This window comes from Xenopus tropicalis, chromosome 1 (genome assembly GCF_000004195.4).
Source record: "Xenopus tropicalis strain Nigerian chromosome 1, UCB_Xtro_10.0, whole genome shotgun sequence".
NCBI classification, from domain to species: Eukaryota; Metazoa; Chordata; class Amphibia; order Anura; family Pipidae; genus Xenopus; species Xenopus tropicalis.
Window position 1 is genome coordinate 87,327,699 of NC_030677.2, and position 23,901 is coordinate 87,351,599.

The following is a 23,901-nucleotide window of genomic DNA, read 5'->3' on the forward strand; positions in this document are numbered from 1 at the left end:
TGTCATGTTTAACCAAATCTCCAATCCCCTCGCCTATTTATTGGACTTGTATCTGGTAAGGGGTTGTCATTATGCTGAACAGAACATGTGTTATCATGACCAGGTCATTGAGCTAAGGACTGAATATTCAAATTACAGATGAAGCCACTTTGGTTTGTGTGGTCACACGAAAGATTGTTCAATCAGCCACTAACCGTTCAGGGCTGAAACGGCAGATAAGGAGGTAGAAACAATAGGATTTCTACCTCCTTCTGCCAATTCAGCCCTGAAGGCAGATTTTGCTCAGGCGCCTTCTATGGCGCCCGATCAAAATCTTTTAACCTGGCCGATCGGCGAGACGACCGATATCAGCAGACTCCTGCGATAACGGTCGGCTCGCCGACTTGCCATACACATACCGAATATCGTACGAAACGAGGTTTCGTACGATATTATCGCTGCGTGTATGGCCATCTTAACTAAACTCGCTTTATAATTTAACTCACTTATCCCATTTAACAGAGGAATTTGCATCACAGAGTGCCATCTATTTAAGGAGTTGCCTTATGTAAACAATGCTGCTGTTTGAACGCTTATTGCATGCTTTTTTGCATTAAAAAGCATGTGATAATTAAGTCCCGATTCATCAAAATAATTTTGCATGCATTAAGACGCATATCACATGCGCAAAAAATGCATTATTTACTTCACATTGGGGTAATTCTCGCATAGAAATAACGCACGCAGCAGGAAAAATAACGCAAGAAAACCGCTCATCGCGAGTTAAATAACACAAAGAACATCGCTTCTTAATTATGACATGTGTCCTTTTAGTGAATCGAGCATTAAGTCGCAAAAAATAAGAAGTGATAAAATTTTTAACGCATGCTATAAATAGAGCTCGTTTTATCGACCTTTAGTGAATCAGCCCCTAAATGTGCTAAATGAGTTTACATGACTAAAGATAACACAGTTTCTTCAGTTTATCTCGAATCATGACCCATTTAACTCACAAATCCAAGTGGCTACATCTTTACCTTTATTTAAAGCACTATGTAGGTAGATAGATTGGGTAGAGGTCTAAATTTTCAATTTTTTTTTTTCAAATTTTTTTAAAGATCTTCACCTGTATGGCTAGCTTAACTGGGAAGCCACAGATCCAGCCATTGGAGGATCAGAGTAAATATCTATGTGTAAGAAGAATGAGCTAGTATCAACAGATGCAGTACTTAGCTTAAGGGCTGCAAATATTTCTAATAAGTACAATATATACATGTTTTTTCACAGTTGCAAATATAACAGAAAAGGGGGGGAGCGCATTAATTATATAGAGGACTCAGTGCTTTCCTTTTCCTTTAAATGTACCCTATACATTTTATTTTATTTTTTTGGGCTGTATGCAGTGGCATAACTAGCGTGTACTGAGCCCCTCTGCAAAAAAAATCTTTGGAGGGCCCCAGCCCACCCACCCACTCCCCACCCCTGTCGACCCACCCAGTCATATCTTGCGCCCGTTTGCGTCTCCCCTCCGCACCAGCAGGGGAGGGGCATTTCTTTTCAGCTATAGAGGAAACCCCCTGTCCTCCCACAACTGCATGGCCTGCTTCCTCTATAGTTATGACACGGCTGTGTGCAAAAAAAAATTTGTGTGTGCTTTTTAAAATCATGTGCATACTTTTAAAATCTGTGTGCAATGAGAAGCGGATGAGTCAGAATAAGTACAAAATTAGTGGATTTATACACAGCTTAAAGGGCTCATTGTTTACATGCCCTCCATTATATACTGTGTTACTGGAATTAAGTTATGTTGATATTTGGAACCAGGCTTTAGTTCATTTGCTAATCTAAAAAATCAAGAGAAATATTTTCCCAACTGAAGTAAACTAGCTTGACGTCTACTGATTGCCTTCTGGGCTAACAGAGTTGTGGAACCTGATGGACGTTTGTCTTTCTTCAACCTAACCTTTTTATAATTATGGTAAAAAGAAATACAAGCAACTACAATTTCTGGAAACACATTTTATGCAGGTTTTGTTACTAGTTTGTAACTATTGCTTGTAGACAATGAAAGAATAAAATAGGTTAATATGGTATATTATAGATTTTGTAGAAATGAAGACATAAATGAAGACATATGCAAGCGGTGACAAGGTTAATAATAAAGAACATCTCACAACATGCAGCATGGATGTATGAAAACGGCAGGAAATCACAATCACAAAACATTGTACGTCAGCCATAAAGACTGATTCAGATTTAATTCTTTTAAAAGTATGCATTGTCTGTAAAACGGAGAAAATATACAGTCACTAAAATACAAGTAAATTAATAGGAAGTGCTCCCTTGTGTATTGGTGATGTGCAGGTCAACAAAAAGTCAGTCTGCTTCCAACCCTAATTCACCCTGTTCTAAATCAATCCAGTATGGCGTCATTACATATATATCTGTGCCTAACCCTTTCTGACATCACAAGGGGGCAGTGCGGTCACAAGTATATAAATAAGTGATGCATGTCAGAAAGAGGAGAAATTGGAGCACACTAATTTCATGACAGGGTGGGGCAGAGGATAGATTTCGGCCCACCACCTGCTGGAAGAATGCTGCACCATGCAACATTGTATACTTGGTAAAGAAAGGTAGTCCTAGTTTGTGTGAACTGGATTTCCCTTCTCTGGTTTACTCCCCTGCATCTCTAAAATTGCCCAGGAAGTGGCAAGGGACTTCATTATAAAAGGGAAAGCCCACATGTGCTTAAGGTCTTTTCTGGGACCTCACTGGGAAGTGGTTACAGGTCTGGGTAACAGCAAGTTCAAGTTAGAGTGAGGGTTAGCTTCTAAAGTAGTCACTTTAGGAGTGAAAGTTAGGTTTAGGGGAATATCTAGTATAAATAAATCTAAAGCAACTGGACTTGTTAGGTAAGTTAGCTGGGCAGTTGATTGCCCCACTGAGGAGGTCAGAGGGGTTAGCATCCTGCGGTGGTTAGACCGCTAGTGTAGGGGTGCAAGTGGGCGAGCTCAGCGGCAGGTAGTGTGCCAGGGAGCAAGACCCCACCTGTGGATCGCCTATACTGGGGATAAGGCCACTTGGGCATTTGTGACACCTCATCATCCAGAGAGGTGTGTTATATGATACTGGATGCTAACTCTGATCATTCATGTGCGATTAGTGTGTGTCATTACTGAGATTGCCGGCACAAAAACTGCCTGGGAGTTAATAAAGAAGTTTATTTGGTTCGCACAAAACATCCAGTGGTCCTGGTCATTTACTTAAAGCGTAAGTTTTATTGGCATATATTGCATTATGCCAATTTGTAGAGCATGCACTGAAAGCGACTAGGAAAGGAGTTCTTGGAAAATGGAGAAGTTTGTTTTCATTGTTATCTCTGCAGTTTAGATAAACCACAAATACCCTTTTATAATTATTAACACATATTTATAAAGCACTAACATATATGGCAGTGTTGTACAATAAATGGGTGTATACATTAAACATCCTCTTACCTAAAGATCTTACCTATTTGCCTCTAAAGACTGTGACAGGTTATGGCATAAAGTGAGAGAATCTATAGCAGACTAATGCCAATAAGACCTACTGTGTTCACTGCTGCTGTGTATACAGACAATACTATCCAGGCAAGCCTATCGCCAAGCAAGAAAATTCATCTTTCTACTCACTTTTTAATGTATGTTTACCATTTTGTGTGAAATAAAGGCTAAAACTTAAGAAGCTAAAACACTGCCAATATCTTTTTAACTTAGATATACTGTATTACTAGAGAGGGCCAGGACATAATGAAATAGCAGATGAGATTGACAAATTAATGTATTTTGTACAGAGAGGTACTATACAACCCCACCTTACCTCTACCTAATGACCTAGTTGCACACTGTACCTGGCAATTTGTGCCGTTGTCCACGGCAGAGACATGTTCAGTGCCTCCAGGTAGTTATGCCACTGTCTTCTGTACAAAATCCTTTAGCCAGTCTTTCTACCCGCATACAAGAAGATTTTGGATTAAAAACAAATGATTCATGCAGTGCTTCAAAAATCTATGTACACCACAATAACTTGTACACAACAAATGTCCAACTTACAGGCCTATAACTGCCAGGATGAGATGTAATTTCTTTTTAAATATTAGAATTATATCAGCTTTCCTCCAGTCCATGGGTTCCATGTCAGATGAAAGGGAACCTGAGAAAATCAAAAAGAGTGGACTGATTAAGCTCTCTAAGAACACAAGAGTGTATTCCATCCACATTTTTTAAACATTTAGGGGGATTTTTATGAACGTTCAAGTGTGGGTTTTTTTCATGATTTGAGTGTGTTAGTGTTAAAACTCACAATTACAGTTATGGTTCAAAAACTCAATTGTCTGGTATTTAAGTGCAAACACCCTAAAACTCAAATGTAAAACTTTGCCATCTATAAGCTTGCAAGTTTCAATGGGAGCTGTAAAGCCATATTTTCAATTTGAGATATTCAAGTTTGTAAACTTGAAAATTTGAGGTATTCACAAATTTACCATTCTAATAAATAAGCAAACATTTGATATGCAATTCTATTCGATTTAGAAAAACAAACTCGAGTTTACAAACTAGAAAATTGATAAATTAGCCCATTAAATACAAAATAATGTGTCAGTCACTGACAACTTGTTTGAGCTGAGCCATTTCTTTCAGTAGTTGTACATTTGTCATTCACTCTGGGTTGTTAGAGGTCATTAGATTCAATCCAGCAAGATTTATGGGGTCCTCAACAGTCTGCGAAGTAACATTTTCATGTAGCAGATAACTTGGAATAAAACTAGAAGAGGGGCCTGGCCATGCTGCACTTACTTGGATTACTGGGTCTCCTGCTGTCAGGTAGCAGCAGACTTCGGAAGGGAGGGTGGGAGCTCAGGAGCTTGCGTGTTTTTTCTTCTAAGCAGCTTTCCTTATGCTCATTTTTGACAGAAGTTTAAGTCCTAGTAAGTCACATGGGGATTGGATGGGCTGACAAGAAAGTTTAAATGTCCACCATCCAATCCCTTTGTGGCTCTAACAGGACTTTTCTGACAAAAATGACCAGTTCAGAAAGCTATGAAGGAGAGCACGCAGGCACCTGACCTCCCGTTCTTTCAGCTCACTGACATCAAAGAGGGCAGCTAATCTAATTACAGCACTGCAGGGCCCCCCTTAAGGGATAAGAAAGTGGAAGTTGCAATGTATTCTTTAAAAGGGACGTATAGTCAGAAACTATGAGCCCTAACGGCCCCAGGTTCTCCATTAAAAAAAGAAAACTATTTCTAATATACATTTGTTAAAAAATTTTATAAGAAACACAATTGTCAGCTACTTGTCAGCTCTGACTATTGATTGCAGAAATCCTTAGGAGGCGTCAGGCTGGACTACAGTGAAACGTCACTGCAGCATATGGGTTTGTTTTATGCTGCTGCTTCTCACTAAAGCTAACATTAGTCAGAAACAACCCAGGAAACTCTGCCTCTGTAATATGACACTGCCATTGCTTGTGTAACTATACTGTATAGTACAGTTACACAAAGAGGAAGAGAGAAAACTTTATTCTGCTTACACACACACAACTTGTTCTTAGCTGAAAGCAGATGAGCCTCCAACTGTTTGGACTATAATTCCCAGCATCCCAGACAAGGTACGTGTTGAGCCCATCCCTCATTGCCAGTATAATTTATTTACTCTTGTTCTGTGACAGCTTTCAAAGATTAAAAAAAAATAGCAAAAAGCAGTAAAATCAACTTGCTGGAAGTGCCGCTTTGCCTACCATAGTATTAATTAAGATAATTAATTAAGGTATTTATTTTCTCAGTGACTTCTGATTCCCTTATAAATTGCAAGGTCCACTACATGCCCCTCTACATGTGACTGAACCATATGCCCAGTCCATATGCCCAGTCCATACAGCATCCATTTATTAGAGCATGCTGGGGTTTTCAGTACCTTTAAAATGAAGTCCTCACAAGTGCTGGTAACTGCAATTTTAGGTAATTCTCACAAGTCAGTATGCACAGGTTCTCAAGTACTGTTCATGTTATGCAGCACAACAACAGGGTGTGGGCCTTCCATGGTAATATCACCTTTGGCCTGCATGTATTTCTAAAGATGAAAAGCAAGATATTCTCCACCCACAGGGAAGCCTGTAGCTAACATGCTATTTGGTAAAGCTGTGCCTATGCTAGGTGCGTGATCATTAAATGGAGTACAGAAAAAAACAGACTGTTAATGCAACAGCAGACTGCACAGAACTGATTTAACATTTACGCTTATATTCTCAACTTCCAGTATCATGGGGCCGGATCACATAGGGAGGCTTTAAGGGGTGGTGGCATTCTTAGGATCATCCTCATTACACATTTAAAATAGTAGTTAGATTAGTAGTAACACTAGTAAAATCAGTAAAAAAAAAAAATATATATATATATATATATATTCATATTCATTTTTTACATTTAACCTGAAATACAACAATTCACTATAACAGGGCAAAAAATGGCTTAAACATACACTCTATACCTGACAAAGTGTAGCATGGGTATGGTTCTACAATTATTATTATTATTATTCATAATCATTACTTTTTACAAAGCTTCTTTGGTCAGTTCCAGTTTTTAACTGTTTTGCTGTGGCTATTGAAAATCTGATTGTAGTTCAGCAGATAGTACCAGATATGCATAACATAATATAAAATAGCATAACATAATCATACAAAACACCTGTTAGGCAGTGCCATCCTGTGGTCAAAATTTGAATTAACATATAAACAGAACGGTGCATCAAGTGACTTATAAGGGAACATGCTTAAAATTTCATCAGTTTCTAAAGGGGTTGAATGTTATCAAGTTCAGTCGAGTTCCTTTTTTGTCCATCTGAAGGAGTGTAGAGGAAATATAGCAGCAAATCTCTTCTAAGGACCATTTAGCTTTAATGAAAGTGCTCATTCCATCTTTCTGAATAAATTTTAACTGTGTTATGTCTTTGTAACAGGTCTCTAATCTTCTCTAAGTTGTAAGTGAAAAGCAAACATGAAGTTATCCATCCTTGGTGCGACCGGTCAGACAGGCTTGTTCTTGATATCCCAAGCTTTACAACAGGGACATGAAGTGAAAGCACTTGTGAGGAATGTCAGCAAAATCACCATCCAGCATCAAAACTTAAAGGTGTGAAAACCTCAAATTCCCCGATCTACTTGATATTCTTAATATGCAATTTTATGATGATAAGCTGAATGCATTGATACAATGAAGGTTTTGATATTGTAGGTTGTTCCCAGTTCATATTCTCTGCAGTATGGCTGTGGAGGTTTGGAATCTATTATTTGGAAACCCATTACAAAGAAAGTTCCAAAGATTTTTCCTTGGATTACCACACATTAAAGCTTGAATCACTTTGTGGGAGTGGCAAATGTTAGGCAGCCCCCTGGTAATCACTTACCTCATACCCCAGGCCAGTGCTACTGTTAGCAGAAAACTGCACCAGTTGGGGTACTTCTGTGTGACTGATCCTTTCTTCAAGTGGGGGGCGCATGCGAACTAAGAGAAGAGAAAACTAAAAGCTGGCTTTTTCACTCTACTGCACATATGCCAGCCCTGGGATTTTAAAGGAAGTAGAAATGGATCACTCTGTGGTAGGGATGTAGCGAACCCGCGCAAAAATGTTCGCGAACCCGTTCGCGGACTTTCGCCAAAACTCGCGAATATTCGCGAACTTTGCGAACCCCATAGACTTCAATGGGAAGGCGAACTTTAAAACCTAGAAAAGCCATTTCTGGCCAGAAAACTGATTTTAAAGTTGTTTAAAGGGTGCCACCACCTGGACAGTGGCATGCAGGAGGGGGATCAAGGGCAAAAACTTCTCTGAAAAATACTTGTAAAAAAAACGCCAAAAAAAAAGCGCCAAAAAAAAAACCGCAAAAAAATAACGCAAAAAAAAAAAAACGCCAAAAAAAAAACCGCAAGCTATTCCTATGTATATGCATAGGCGATAAAACGAAGCGAAAAAACGCGGCGGAAAAACCAAGGCGAAAAAACGCGGCGCCAAAAAAAAAACGCGGCGAACCCAAAGTGGCAAACATCGGCAAAAGTCCGCGAATTTGCGCGAACACCCGATGTTCGCGCGAATTAGTTCGCCGGCGAACAGTTCGCTACATCTCTACTCTGTGGTACTCTCCCAGAAGTACTGGTGCAGTTTTCTGCTAACATGAGCACTGGCCCAGGGTATTAGGTAAGTGATTACACTCACTGGGGGGTGGGGGAGATGCCTAACATTGGTCTGCATCAGTGATTCAAGCTTTCCTTCTCCTAAAAAAAACATTTCAACATTATATAGACTCAATAGGGTTGTTTTGCAACCAATATTGATTAATGCAGCTCAGTTAGGATCAAGTATAAGGTAATATTTTATTATTACAGAAAAAAAGGAAAAAACACAGAAATATTTGCTGAAAACTGACTCCGTGGGAGATAACCTTTGCATGATTCTGAACTTTCTGGATATTTTGTTTCCAGATACTGGATTCTATAATAGTATTTCATACCTTTTTTAAGTATAGTCTAGAAATATCTACCACCATAAGTACAAATCAGGTAAATAATATGAGTATGTTTTGTAGGTGGTGGAAGCAAACATATTTTCATCAGAATCTTTAGAAGAACATTTCAAGGGGCAAGACACTGTTATGTCCTGCCTGGGTTTTCAGTATAAACTTTTTTCATCTATATCTGGATACAGTGACTCTATGAAAGCCATTGTGACAGCCATGCGTCAAGCTGGAGTAAAGAGGATGGTGACAATGACTTCTTGGTATACTGGTCGTAAGTATGCTTTGTGTTTTAGTCAGTTTGACACAGAGTACTGCCTTGTCTAATTAATAACATTATTCATAAAAAAACACACATATAACATATTTGTCTCAGAAAAATAGAATAGACGAAAAATAGAACCTTTCATAAGTCCCATTTTTTTTGTTCAGAAGATAAAATAAAAAAACAACATTATGAAGCAGTCTTCAGTTAGCAAGCAATTTTTTATTTTTAATGTATTTAATGAACAGTGGAATTTAGTGTGTTTCATCACACAGAATCAATTTCTGTAAACAAACAGTTAATGGATTGAAATCTAATCTATGGTACTTCACCCACTAGAGCAAAAAACTAAAGGCTAAATACAAAACTTCCATTGTACCAAACATACCCCATTAACAGAGTATAAATACAATGCTCTTTTTCAGTGCTGTCCAACTGGCGGCCCGTGATCCCCCCTCTGTGTGGCCCCCCCCTGTCTGGCTGCTTTGATGGCTTACCTTTATGTAAGCTTTAAATGTTATCAGTACTGAGATTAACTGGCCCCCTGCATGTTTTCTCACCTCAGCTTGTTTAAAATTGTAATTCCCTATGTTGTTCACACCTTTTAAGCCCTGCATTGTTCACCCCCTGCATTGTTCACACCTCAGGCTCAGGCTGTAATCACCCCCATTGTTCACCTGTTCACACCTCAGATATGAACTGTCTGGACTATGCTGACTGTGTGCATGGCACACACAGGCAGCATAGGGTAGGCAGAGTATGGCACACAGGCAGCTAAGGGCAGGCAGAGTATGGCACACAGGCAGCTAAGGGCAGGCAGAGTATGGCACACAGGCAGCTAAGGGCAGGCAGAGTATGGCACAGACAGGCAGCATAGGGCAGGTAGAGTATGGCACACACAGGCAGCATAGGACAGGCAGAGTATGGCACACACAGACAGCATAGGGCAGGTAGAGTATGGCACACAGGCAGCATAGGGCAGGTAGAGTATGGCACACACAGGCAGGGTAGGTCAGGCAGAGTATGGCACACACAGGCAGCATAGCACAGGCAGAGTATGGCACACACAGGCAGGGTAGGTCAGGCAGAGTATGGCACACACAGGCAGCATAGGGCAGGCAGAGTATGGCACACACAGGCAGGGTAGGGCAGGCAGAGTATGGCACACACAGGCAGCATAGGGCAGGCAGAGTATGGCACACACAAGCAGCATAGGGCAGGCAGAGTATGGCACACACAGGCAGCATAGGGCAAGCAGAGTATGGCACGCACAGGCAGCATAGGACAGGTAGAGTGCTGCCTGTGTGTGCCATACTCTGCCTGCCCTATGCTGCCTGTGGGAGGTGAACCTGGCAGGGGTTTGTTCTGGGAGTTTGTTAGCAGTTGGAAATAGCCATTAAATGGTCCCTAAGGTGTGTAATTATGTGCTGGGGGTTGCTGTGCTATCCACAGGGGAGGAGGTATATGGATTTAAGGGTATGTCTTAATATGACATAATATAATAATTTCACATATGAATGACAGTTGATATCCCCATAGTAAGGACCAAGCATTTGGGTTTTTGCTGCACTACTATTATGATAAAATAGGTGTGGTTTGAAGTGGGTGTGGTTTAAAAAAAGGGGGGTGGTCAAACTGGCTTCCATTAGCGGCCCTCCACCATGTATGCTAGAAAAATTCCGGCCTTCGGCACCGCAGAAGTTGGACAGCACTGCTCTATTTCAGGTGTTACTTGTGCAAAATCACCATATATGATTTCATAAATCTGTGAAGCACAATTTCATTTTCATCAATTCAGCATGGTCTCTGCAGCACAGGCACACTATCATGGTTTCCTTTAAATCTGTGAAATCAGGTCTGTCTCTGTAAAAAAAACATATTTATTTTTGGAAGTTCAGAGTGTTTATGTACCTTTTATATTGAATAATGAGCTCATGTCAAAAAGATGGGTATAGTTTCCCATTAAAATAAATAGCCTCCTTATAAATGAAATACATCTAAACAAATGAAAAAAGTAAACTATTTTTAAATGCATTCTGAAAGGCACCAACTATTTTAATAGGTCTCTGCAACATTTTATAACATTGTATTATGCAATAAAGTTTATTTACAAGTTCAAGGTTGAACTTGAACTTTTTTCAACCCAAATTACTATGTACATTACTATGTTCTGACTGGAAGAGTTAACTTTATATGAAGAAAAAGTGTAGAATGTGCAACTTGTATGTATATCTTTATTTATAAAGCGCTACTTATGTACGCAGCGCTGTACAGTAGAATTCATTAATACAGACAGGGGGTTAAAGATAATGGATAAATACAAAAGATAATGGATAAATACAAAGTACAACAATAAATACAATGAATACAAGGTGCAGTTGCAATAAGAGTCAGAAACACAAGATGAAGGAGGTCCCTGCACCGTAGAGCTTACAATCTATATTATATTTTGCAACTTGCAAAAATACTTAGTCTCTTCAGTGTATACTGCACTTACACAAAAACCATGGTCATCGGTCTAAGTTTAAACTGTCAAATATTAGTCATTCACGTAATGCTGGTGCAAACCTGCCTCCGCAGTGGTTTATTGGAGCAATCAGTAGAAATACACAGTACAAACGTTTCGGGGGCCTCCCACCCCCTTTCTCAATGTGGCATTTCCCCTCACCAACACAACATGAACAAAATTTAAAACCCAACACACACCTCCGTAGCCATGTGAAATCTCGTGATATCGATCAAGTCATCTGCAGAATCCGGCATCATGCTACCAGGAAACAGCATGGAGCCTGGTTGCCAAGGCAACATGTAAACAATTCTGTATCCTTACACAAATTGCATAAGTTACTGTGCAAAAGCAACTAACATTAGAAAAGAATGTCCTTGTATAAACACTGAACAATACCAGCCAGATGAAACATAATACACCAGTCTGCAGGATCCCATGATAATTTATACAGATTTACAAAAACCATTGAAATTCTAGTATCTCATTAAGACCCTGGGGAGTAAGTGTATCTAAGAAAATGTCCAGCGCACCTCGCGCTGTACTAGTGTAGGGATCTCCAAAATTGGGCTCTCTAGGATGGTTCCCCTAGCACAGGCTCCCAAGGGTGGTTTGGGAGGTAATTAGTTAACAGGGAGTATCCCTGCAGTTTCAGTTAGCAGCCACTGGGTGGTGCATTAGACTATATAAGGGAGTGCAGCCATGTGCTGTTAGGTCTTTCTGCCTGGGAGCCCCTCTGGACAGAGGTGAATGACAGGCCTGTGTTTAGATAGTAGATCTGGGAAGTGGTAGACCACTCTAGGAGTGAGAGATAGGTTAATAAGTGGGCAAACATTGCCCCTACAGGAGATATAGGGATTAAGATTCCCCAGCACTCATAGCTGGAGTCAGGGACAACAGTGTTAAATTCAGGACATTGCCTATTCCAGTGGGTGCTCGGGCGTGAGTACCGGGGTGAGGTCTCAAGGGAGTGTCCGCTTGGCGGGAGTACCAAGGAGAGTCCTAGAGAGGGTCTCCTGGTGCGAGTACCGGAGGGAACTCAAAAGGAGGATCACTTGGCGGGAGTACCGCAAGTAGCCCCAGGGAGAGAGGGTCTCCAACGGGAAATGTGTGTGTAACCTGATGTTTAACAGTACTCCTGTGTAACCTGCCTGTCTGCTCTATCTGCAAGTAATAAATAAGTTCCACTGGTTAAGCATCATTCCAGTGTCCTGGTCTCTTCATCCAAAGAGGATCCTCACTGCCTGGTAAGCAGCTACCCCAAAGGGCAGGGGCAAGGTACCGTGAGTGCTGGGAGTCCCTGACCAGAGATTGCAGTACAGTATCAATTTCCCAGGGAGGGGAGTGACAGTTCATTCTGTCCCTATCCTGGGTAGAGGCACGCCAATAAGTAAAGTAACATCTGTTCCCCCAAGTAAGCGGGGGCTCAGGACTCCTGTTAGCGCCAAAAGTAGCAGCAGTAGCAGCACTGTCTAAAAAGTGGGCTACACTAGTAAACTGTACTAGTAAGCTGTACTCTCCTGGGTCTCTTAACATGTTCCAAACCTGGAATCTTAGCTGGGCAGCATTATGTCCCTTTTCTACAAAGTGACATAATGCGACCAAAGTATTTCTCTTATTCACTATATCAGATTTGTGTTGCCCAATGCGATCTTTGAGTGTCTGGATGATTTTTCCTACATAGCCTAAGCGACATGGACACTTGAAAAGTAAACCACATATTTACTCACACATGTATGATATTGTGATTTCTGATTTTCAATGCAGCCCCTGTCCTAGGGTGCATACAATGATCTCCTCTAATAACACTGTGGCACTGTACCGGACACAGGTCTAGACAGAAACGCCTGCCTTAAACTAGATTCTTTAGGCATTGCGTGCACCAGTCTGTCCCGAATATTTCTTTGTCTTTTAAAGGTAAACACGGGAGAATTTGTAAATAGTGCCCCAACCTGCGGATCATCATGCAAAATATGCCAATTTCGTAGGATAATGTTCTTTATATCAGTAGATTCAGGACAAAAAAGTATGTACGAATGCAATGCGGTCTATCCTCTGGCATTCCTATTAAAAATTATATCCTATTAAAAAAGCAGGAGTGCATGTTGTGCTGAAACCCCTGCAGTTCCATAACAAATGTTTTTGTATAGTATCACACTTTTAATTGGAACATTCCAATTAAGGTTATCAGTAACCACCTTTAAAACCATGCCTTTAAAATGCTTAATAAATAAAATAAACTTTTATGCATCACCTATCGTAGATGTTTGTTGAGAATTCTAGCATTCTTTGAGGCGGGAATGCCCACCATCTGCAGCATCTATGCGTACGCGTCCTTTCCCTTTTTGACGCGCGTGTGTATGTGCATGCATGTCCTTCTGTTTGTCACGCGCGCATATGCACTCACGTCCCGCGTATGACGTCACTATGGTGCTTTTTGGCTTATAATCGTTGCCCGACATAGGTCTACCTCCTGATAGTTCCTGGGTGTGTTCTTTGTACTGTTTTGCTCTGTTCTGACTCCTGCCTGTTCCTGACTACTCTCGTATTGCTGCCTAAACTGACCTTTGCCTGTTTTCGGCTATTTCTATTCCGGCCTGACCTCTGACTATTCTGACTCGTTTATTATTTAAATTGGTGATAATTACTAAAATCTGTAACGCAAAGACTAACAATTGTCAGAATGCTTCAGTAAATTAGATTATTTTATTTCAATTTGTGTGTTGTCTGGCTGCAAAGAAACAAATGCATCCTAGCTTAGTTAGTAGGCTGATAGAACACAGAGCTGTCATATTTGAATGGGAAGTGGCAGCGGTGGTTTTAGTTAGTCCTTCACCATGGGATATTACACAACCCTGTGATAAATCTGACAGATATAACACTTTTTTTTCTATATAGTATATTTGTAATAACTTTTTACCACAGTGCCAACTGGTCATCTTGCCCACCATTCCCAGTCATTCATAGCGTAGACTTAGACATGTGCCTGGGTAGTAGAAGAAAATCCAAAAACATAACCAAAAACGTAACATAACAGCACCTTCCAAGTTAATGTCCTTGTCCTTTAACACTGGACACCAATGACAGATTCCAGACCTTTTTATCCAGATATTCCTTCCTTTAACAATAAATGGAATCTTGTTCTTTTGAATATGTTTGTTTTTGTGACATTTTAAAATGTTGTATTACTACATATGTAATAAACACTGTAAATTCTTCTAAACATATTAATATATCTTTTTTCATAGCTGGCTCCGGAATCAATTCTTCCTTTTTCATTCGCAATCTACTTATACCACTTATCAAGAGTGTGCTTACCAACATGTATGAGATGGAGCAGTACTTGGAAATGGAATGCTCTGATCTGAACTGGACTGTTGTAAGGCCACCTGGACTTCAGAATAATCCAGCCACAGGTAAGATGTTCCACCTTTAGTTGAGAATAATAATTATCCTAAGGCTTCCATTGATAACAGACAGAGGCTCCTAGTCAACCATTAGTTGTGAAGGATTACAGATTTCTGTGTTCCCTTTTTTTCTGTCCATGGGTTAAAGAACAGGATTGTCAACTGGCCTTGGTTTAGGAAAAGGAGAATTTTGATCTCCAAAATGTTATGTTTAATACAATTCTACACGTACATTAACAGTACTTAAGTGTCATGTTTAATACAAGTACATTAACTGGTTTCTTTATTAGTGAGTTGGCAGAGGGAGAAACCAACAATTCTGAATTCATTTTAAACAGCATATTTATCTTGTTGCAAAGAAATGTAAGAAATATATGAGTGATATTAGTTCAATATTATTAAATCAACAGTTGGCACATTTGGTGTGCCAAGCTGTGGTTTGTGCTCACTTTCTGCAAGAATCACTGAAGTACTAATCTTCACTTTGGAAATTACAACAACCATCAACAGTGAGCAGACAAACTTATAGTTAACAGCTTTTTAGAGATTGCAGGCTCATCAGGAGAGGACCACGTCAATGAGCCGATGCAGCCCTAGTCCTGATGGGATAATTATGGACCATTATCAGGCAGATGTCGGTCAGGCAGGCCCGTCAAAGGGCCCTTAGGATAAGGGCACACAAAGGGGCTGATTTACTTACCCACGAACGGGTCGAATGGAGTCCGATTGCGTTTTTTTCGTAATGATCGGTACTTTGCGATTTTTTCGTATGTTTTGCGATTTTTTCGGATTCTTTACGAATTTTTCGGATCCAATACGATTTTTGCGTAAAAACGCGAGTTTTCCTATCCATTACAAAAGTTGCGTAAAAAGTTGCGCAATTTGCGTAGCGTTAAAACTTACGCGAAAAGTTGCGCATTTTTCGTAGCGTTAAGTTTTAACGCTACGAAAAATGCGCAACTTTTTACGCAACTTTCGTAATGGATACGAAAAACTCGCGTTTTTACGCAAAAATCGTAATGGATCCGAAAAATTCGTACAGAATCCGAAAAAATCGCAAAACATACGAAAAAGTCGCAAAATATTCGTTTTCAAGTCGGAACTTTTCCAATTCGGGTCGGATTCGTGGGTTAGTAAATCAGCCCCAAAGAGTATGACCCACATCTTTCTGACTGCATTTTGTAGTCAGGCGGAGAGAAGAAGATCAATTCCTATACACTTCCGGGTTAAGCTGCACTGAAAGGGGGAGGAGGTGGTGTGGCTTGATGTCTGCCTGCATGGACGCATCTTAACAGAGCTCCGTGGCCAGATCTACCCTGAGAGAAGTTCAGCCCTGCAAACAAAATGAAAAAGCATGGTAAGGCTCCTACACAAACTCCCAAAGCTTAAACAAATAAAACCGCTAAAGATTTAGAAGCGGAAAGTGAAATATTTACGCACATAGCAGAGGAGAAAAACAAATCCAAGATGGCGCTGGCTAGAAAGCGCGCATTAGAGAAAGACACTGAAAGTCAGCACAAACTTTCTGAATCAGACAGTGAAGGCAAGGAAGACATTAGATCTTACCTAAAATAGCTTCCATCTAAAGCAGAAATTAAAAATATGTTACAAGAGCTTACCACAGCAATAAGAGACGAGATGAGAGATCTCAAAAAAGACATTATAAGTATTGCAGCCAGAACTGATGCGATTGAAAAAACTCGTGAGAAACTACTTAAACACAATACTTACCTATACAAAACGATTGATGGACAGTCTGAACAGATTCTTGAACTTGAAAGGCAAATGGAGGATTTTGAAAATAGAAGTAGAAGGATAAACCTAAGAATAAGGGGAATTCCTGAAGGGATATCACAAGGAGAACTTAAAGGAGCACTACTCCAAATCTTTAATGGCATATTGGGCAGAGAACAAATGTCTGAAATAAAAATGGACAGGTTTCATAGAGTGGCCAAAACTAAAAATGCACCACCAGATTCCTCAAGAGACGTGCTCTGTGCACTACATGAATACACACTAAAAGAAGAAATTTTACTCAAATCAAGAGAAATGAAAAATATTACTTTTGAAGAAAGCAAAATAATACTGTTTCAGGACTTGTCATGGAGAACACTTAACAAAAGAAGATTACTCAAACCTCTAACAGATTCACTGAGAGAGAAAGGAATACAATTCAGCTGGGGGTTTCCATTCAGTCTGATAGTGAGAAATAATGGACAACTTCTTATTCTTAAAACGTCTAAAGATACTGATGACTTTTGCAAAAAACTGGACATAGAAAAGATTCCACTACCAGGCTGGGACACTAACAACACTTCTGACATCAATCTACCTAAAGCATCCGAATTTTGGAGTACTCCATTGAAGCATCTAAGAAGATCCCCACACACCGAAAATGAGAGAAAGAGAAATATCCTTTTTATCTGATAGAAGTGAAACCTGAAAATTCAAAATGTGGTCAGAACTAATACTAATCTTAATTATGTTTACCTTTTGAGTGAATATAATCCTTCATATACTAAATGAAAGGGTTATATCCTTATATGTTGTAAGGTATAATATGGTATAAGTTTATTTCTTAAAAATCTCTCTGAACAATTGTTTGGCTAATACAATGTTTTTCATTGATGCCATAAATTGAGCTGTTGATTACAAGTTATTGTTAACTCTTATTGCGTAATACTTAACAGGGCATAATAAAGAGATGGATACATATACTCATCTCTTTTACCTCTATAAAATATACTCAGGGTAGAAAAATGGTCAGATATAGACAAATTATCTGCTAATAAGATACAGGTGTATCTAACACCCCCCCCCCCCCCCCCACTATTAAGATAGTACAGAGTACTTATCTTATAGAAAACTGACTGCTTACATATATGATGAAGCAAAATATAAACATATAGATAATTGCAGTTCTAGCAAATGCTAGTTATTTTTTGTATATAGTTTTTTCCTGCTATTCTTCCTTGTCATATAAGTTATACATGACAATTACACCCAAAAGTAATTTAAAGAGACATAAATCAAAGTGTATAAATCACTACTCAGATATACAAAATGGTTAAAATCAAACTTACATCCATTAATGTAAATGGATTAAATGAACCTATTAAACGAGCACAGATGCTCAATCATTGTAACAACCTGGGTACTAAGATAATATTTTTTCAGGAAATGCATTTATTAGATAACGCCACTTTTAAAATTCACCATAGATACTATGACAAAATATAGAAAAAAAAAACAAATGGTGTATTAATTGCTATCCACAAAAACATTCCTTTTTCGGTATCTGATACATATACTAGAAAAGATGGTAGATGCTTAATGGTTAAAGGTGTATTGCTCGATCAGAAAATAACTTTGTGTAATATTTACTTACCCAATAAAAACCAGTTGAAAATTTTGAAAGAAATTCTGATTAACTAAGGTCCTTTAAAGAAGGCATAGTTCTTTTGGGAGGAGATTTTAATTCTTAATACATCTTCAAAGAAATCATATTTACCCTTCTCGCTAATAAGAGGTATAAACCAAATCTTGGATACAAATTTATCTTCTGATATTTGGAGAATTCTTCATCCCCAAGAAAGGGATTATACGCACTATTCATGTGTACATAAGAACTATGCAAGGATTGACTATATTTTTATGGAACATAAATGGTTAGAATTAGTCCATAAATCTAGTATTAAAAATTCATTTCAATCAGACCACTGTCCAGTAACCATGATATTCAAGTTACCAACAATTATAAAAAAGAATTTTAATTGAAGGTTAAACGAAAACCCTTATTTATAAAGAAACACACAGAGAAGAGGTATTGGAAAAATTAAAACAATTTTTTATTGATAACTTAGAAAAAGATCTCAACATATAAGATGGGAAGCCCATAAATGTACAATGAGAGGGTACTTGATATCGCAGGGATCACGCTGCAAAAAAGAAGGAAAAAAAAAATAGATCAATTACTGAAGGAAATCAATATACTAGAAACACAACACAAAATCACACAATTAGTATACCAAGAATTAATAGACAAAAGGAAAATATTAAAATATTAAATAATATATTAAAAAATATCCTAGATGTGGACTCAAATAAAGCGTTTATGAGAATAAACTTAAAATACCAAAATTAGACAAAGCTATATCTAAAAACTTAGATATACCCTTCACTAAGGAAGAACTTTCAAAAGTAATAAAGGAATTACCATTAGGAAAAAGCCCAGGCCCTGATGGCGTCACAGTCTGCTATTATAAAACATTTGAAAATACTGTTAATCCAATTTTACTTAAAATGTATAACTCACAAAATAAAGGAACTCCATTACCCGATCAATCACAGGAAGCCCATATAACACTGATTTCCAAGCCAGGGAAAGATCCACATGAATGTTCTAGTTATAGGCCAATCTCACTCATAAATAGGGATGTAGCGAACTGTTGGCAGCCAATCAGGCAGCCAATCAGGCAGCTCTCCCTCCTGGGCCACCCCCCCCCCCTTGGACCACTCCCTTCCATATATAAACCGAAGCCCAGCAGCCATTTTACATTCTGCCTGTGTGTGCTTGAAGAGATAGTGTAGGGAGAGAGCTGTGATTGATTTGAGGGATAGTTTAAGTAGGTTTTCTGGCTAGTAATCTACTACTGCTCTGTATTTGTGTGGGTAGAGGAGCTGTGTATTCATTTGAGGGAGAGTTTAAGTAGTTTTTCTGGCTAGTAATCTACTTTCTACTGCTCTGTATTTGTGTGTGGAGACAGCTGTGTATTGATTTGATGGAGAGTTTAAGTAGTTTTTCTGGCTAGTAATCTACTTTCTACTGCTCTGTATTTGTGTGTGGAGACAGCTGTGTATTGATTTGATGGAGAGTTTAAGTAGGTTTTCTGGCTAGTAATCTACTTTCTACTGCTCTGTATTTGTGTGTGGAGACAGCTGTGTATTGATTTGATGGAGAGTTTAAGTAGGTTTTCTGGCTAGTAATCTACTTTCTACTGCTCTGTATATTTTGTCTAAATAACAATTTGTCTAAATAACAATAATAATTCCGTGTCCAGAAACACAACCTGAGTGACGGTTTTCCACCAGCAATAATATATTCCGTATCCACTACTGTATACGTTGCCCTTGCAGGCCTTGTTGCCCGGTGTCTGCAACCAAGTGCCACCTAGCTGTGTGAGCTTTTTCACAATCTGTCTAAATAACAATAATAATTCCGTGTCCAGAAACACAACCTGAGTGACGGTTTTCCACCAGCAATAATATATTCCGTATCCACTACTGTATACGTTGCCCTTGCAGGCCTTGTTGCCCGGTGTCTGCAACCAAGTGCCACCTAGCTGTGTGAGCTTTTTCACAATCTGTCTAAATAACAATAATAATTCCGTGTCCAGAAACACAACCTGAGTGACGGTTTTCCACCAGCAATAATATATTCCGTATCCACTACTGTATATGTTGCCCTTGCAGGCCTTGTTGCCCGGTGTCTGCAACCAAGTGCCACCTAGCTGTGTGAGCTTTTTCACAATCTGTCTAAATAACAATAATAATTCCGTGTCCAGAAACATCACCCTAGTTGTTGTTGTTTTGTAAAAATAAAAAAAATGCCAGGCAAAGGCAGGCCGCCACGCAGAGGCACTAGGGGCCGTGCTGCTATGATATCCTGTGGCCCTAGGAAATTGCCCAGTTTTCCGAAGGCACTTACCCTGAACTCCCAAAATGCTGAAGAGGTAGTTGACTGGCTTACACAGCACACCCCATCCTCTACTGTTTCTAACTTTGCCACAACATCCTCATCCTCCTCTGCTATGGGCACCCCACGTACCACTTCCTCCACCACCGCCGCCCCTTCTTCACTGGAGTCAGAGGAGTTATTTACTCATGAGTTTGTTGAACTGAGTGATGCGCAACCATTATTACCAGAAGAAGATGAAGGAGATGCGGACGTTACACCAGATATCATAATTCAGGCAGGCAACACAACAGAGATGGACATAAGGTGTGATGAGGTCCCCGCTGCTGCTGTCTTCTGTGAGCTGTCAGAAGAAATTGATGCATCTGAGGAGAATGATGATGAGGAGAGTGATATTTTGTGGGTGCCCACAAGAAGAGAGCAAGAGGAGGATAGTTCAGATGGAGAGACGGAGAGTCAGAGAGGCAGGAGGAGAATAAGACTTAGAAGAAGCAGGGACAGCTCCCAGGGAACAGTAGGGCAACAACATGAATCGGCACCTGTGCTCAGGTAGCCAACGCACCCGCCAACTTCTACTGTTACTGCTAGAAAGCCCACATCAAAAGGCTCAGCAGTGTGGCATTTTTTTAATGTGTGTGCCTCTGACAAAAGCGCTGTAATTTGCAATGAGTGCAGTCAGAAACTGAGTCTTGGGAAGCCCAACACCCACTTAGGTACAACTGCTATGCGAAGGCACATGAACGCCAAACACAAAGCACTATGGGAGCAACACCTCAAAGGCAGCAGCCAAACGCTAAGCCACCCTCCTTCTGCTCCAGCATCTTACTGCTCTACCTCTGCTGTCCTTGACCCATCTCAACCACCCTCCACTCCGCCTTCCAGTTCCTGCTCATCTGCCCCCAGCCAAGTTTCTGTGAGGGCCATGTTTGAGCGTAAGAAACCAATGCCTCCGAGTCATCCCCTTGCCCGGCGTCTGACAGCTGGATTGTCTGCACTCTTAGCCCGTCAGCTTTTACCATACCAGCTGGTGGACTCTGAGGCTTTCCACCAATTTGTAGCAATTGGGACACCGCAGTGGAAGGTACCCAGCCGCAATTTTTTTTCACAGAAGGGAATACCACACCTGTACCAGCATGTGCAGAGCCAAATCACTGCATCTCTGTCATTTAGTGTTGGGGCAAAGGTCCATATGACTACTGACACATGGTCCTCCAAGCATGGTCAGGGCAGGTATGTCACCTACACTGCCCACTGGGTGAACCTGGTGATGGCTGGGAAGCAGGGAATGCGTGGTTCAACAACAGTGGAGTTGGTGTCACCGCCACGGGTTGCATGCGGGTCTGCCACCACCTCTACTCCTCCTTTGCTGTCTAACTCGTCTTCTAAGTCGTCTTCTAACTCGTCTTCTAACTTGGCTTCTTCCTCGGCTTCTTCCTCCTCTGTTGCTGTGTCCTCCTCCACACCTGTGCACCCCCAGATCCACATAGGCTATTCGACGTGCCAGGTACGCCGTTGTCATGCTGTCTTGGGCATGACGTGCCTGGAAAGTAGAAACCATACCGGATCTGTACTACTGTCATCTCTGCACTCACAGGCCGATCGGTGGCTGACCCCACACCAACTGAAAATTGGAAAAGTGGTGTGTGACAATGGAAGCAATCTGTTGGCAGCACTGAGACTCGAAGTACCCAGGATTGCAGGACATTCTCAGGCAGTCCAGGAAGGTGTCTGGCCATTTCAGACGTTCCTACACAGCCATGGCACGCCTTGCTGACATTCAGCGGCGGCACAACTTGCCAGTCAGGCGTTTAATTTGCGACAGCCAGACTCGCTGGAATTCCACGCTAATGATGTTTGAACGTCTGCTGCAACAACAAAGAGCCATCAATGAATACCTATTTGAACTGGGTGGTAGGACTGGATCTGCAGAGCTGGGGATTTTTTTCCCCCGTTACTGGGTGCTTATGCGCGACGCCTGCAGGCTGATGCGCCCTTTTGACGAGGTCACAAATATGGTTAGTCGCACTGAAGGCACCATCAGCGACCTAATACCCTTTGCTTTTTTTCTTGAGCGTGCCGTGCGACGAGTGACAGATGACGCTGTAGACCAGCGTGACCAAGAGCCTGTTTTCTGGGCGGAATCACCAGAACGTTCCCAGGCACCTGCTGCAACGCAGGGAGAGGTGTCAGAAGCGGAGTCAGAGGAGGAAGGTGGCTTTGTGGAGGCAGAAGACCAACAGGAGCAGGCTTCCCAGGGGGCTTGTGGTCACCTTTTGTGGAGCCCTGGTCTTGTACGTGGCTGGGGGGAGGAGACGGTGGTGGATGAGGACGTAGTCCTTGATAACGAGGAAGGGGAGATGGATACCTCTGCATCCAACCTTGTGAGAATGGGGTCTTTCATGCTGTCATGCCTGTTGAAGGACCCCCGTATCAAGAGGCTTAAGGAGAAGGACCTGTACTGGGTGGCAACGCTACTAGACCCTTGTTACAAGCATAAAGTGGCAGAAATGTTACCAACGTACCACAAGTCCGAAAGGATGCTGCATTTCCAAACCAGCCTGCAAAACATGTTGTACAATTCTTTTAAGGGTGATGTCACTCCACATTCCAGGGGCAGAGGTGCCGGTAATCCTCCCACGAGCACACCTGCAAGGACAATGCACTTTGGCCACTCTGTAACGTCAGACATGCAAAGTTTTTTCAGTCCAAGGCAGCGCCAGGACCCTTCTGGATCCACCCTCAGAGAACGCCTCGACCGGCAGGTAGCGGACTACCTGGCATTAACTGCAGATATTGACACTCTGAGGAGCGATGAACCCCTGGACTACTGGGTGCGCAGGCTTGATCTGTGGCCAGAGCTGTCACAATTTGCCATAAATCTGTTGTCTTGCCCTGCCTCAAGTGTCCTCTCAGAAAGGACCTTTAGTGCAGCAGGAGGGATTGTAACTGAGAAGAGAACTCGCCTAGGTCACAAAAGTGTTGATTACCTGACCTTTATTAAAATGAATGAGGCATGGATCTCGGAGGGTTACTGCACGCCGGAAGACTTGTTCTGACTGCCCATGCAGCTGTCCTTCTCTGCACGCCGCTTGACACCACACACAGCTGTCCTTTAGCGTCCTCCTCCACCACCGTACAAACTAGGGTGCAAATCCTACTGGCTTAATTGTAAGCCAAACTTTTTGGACAGGTAAATCCTGAATTTTTCTCTCTTCTACTCTTCTGTGCTTGTCACCCTATCTGAGTTCTTTGAAAGGGTTTGGCTGGGGCATGGTTATTATACCATCTAGCTTTGATGTTTTTAATGTCTTCTGTGCTTGTCACCCTATCTGACTTCTTTGAAAGGGTTTGGCTGGGGCATGGTTATTATACCATCTAGCTTTGATGTTTTTAATGTCTTCTGTGCTTGTCACCCTATCTGAGTTCTTTGAAAGGGTTTGGCTGGGGCATGGTTATTATACCATCTAGCTTTGATGTTTTTAATGTCTTCTGTGCT

General features: G+C 40.9%; 1 protein-coding gene and 1 long non-coding RNA gene across 2 annotated transcripts in view; one reads left to right on the forward strand and one right to left on the reverse strand.

Annotated features, from left to right (window-relative positions):
• Positions 1-1,983: 1,983 nt before the first annotated feature.
• On the reverse strand, positions 1,984-4,905 carry LOC108645709. Its single transcript, XR_001923943.2, has 2 exons — positions 4,818-4,905; positions 1,984-4,173 (listed from the first exon to the last, which is right to left on the reverse strand). It is a non-coding gene; the product is annotated as an uncharacterized LOC108645709 (long non-coding RNA).
• Positions 4,906-5,450: 545 nt separating this feature from the next.
• The window catches only part of LOC100496714 (uncharacterized protein At2g34460, chloroplastic), a 35,796-nt gene continuing 17,345 nt past the window's right edge, over positions 5,451-23,901 (forward strand). The window contains exons 1-4 of the mRNA XM_002941495.4: positions 5,451-5,631; positions 6,981-7,153; positions 8,605-8,806; positions 14,552-14,719. Coding sequence (XP_002941541.1) covers positions 7,019-7,153; positions 8,605-8,806; positions 14,552-14,719 — 505 coding nt within the window. The 5' untranslated portion in view covers positions 5,451-5,631; positions 6,981-7,018. The remainder of the gene's footprint in view (positions 5,632-6,980; positions 7,154-8,604; positions 8,807-14,551; positions 14,720-23,901) is intronic.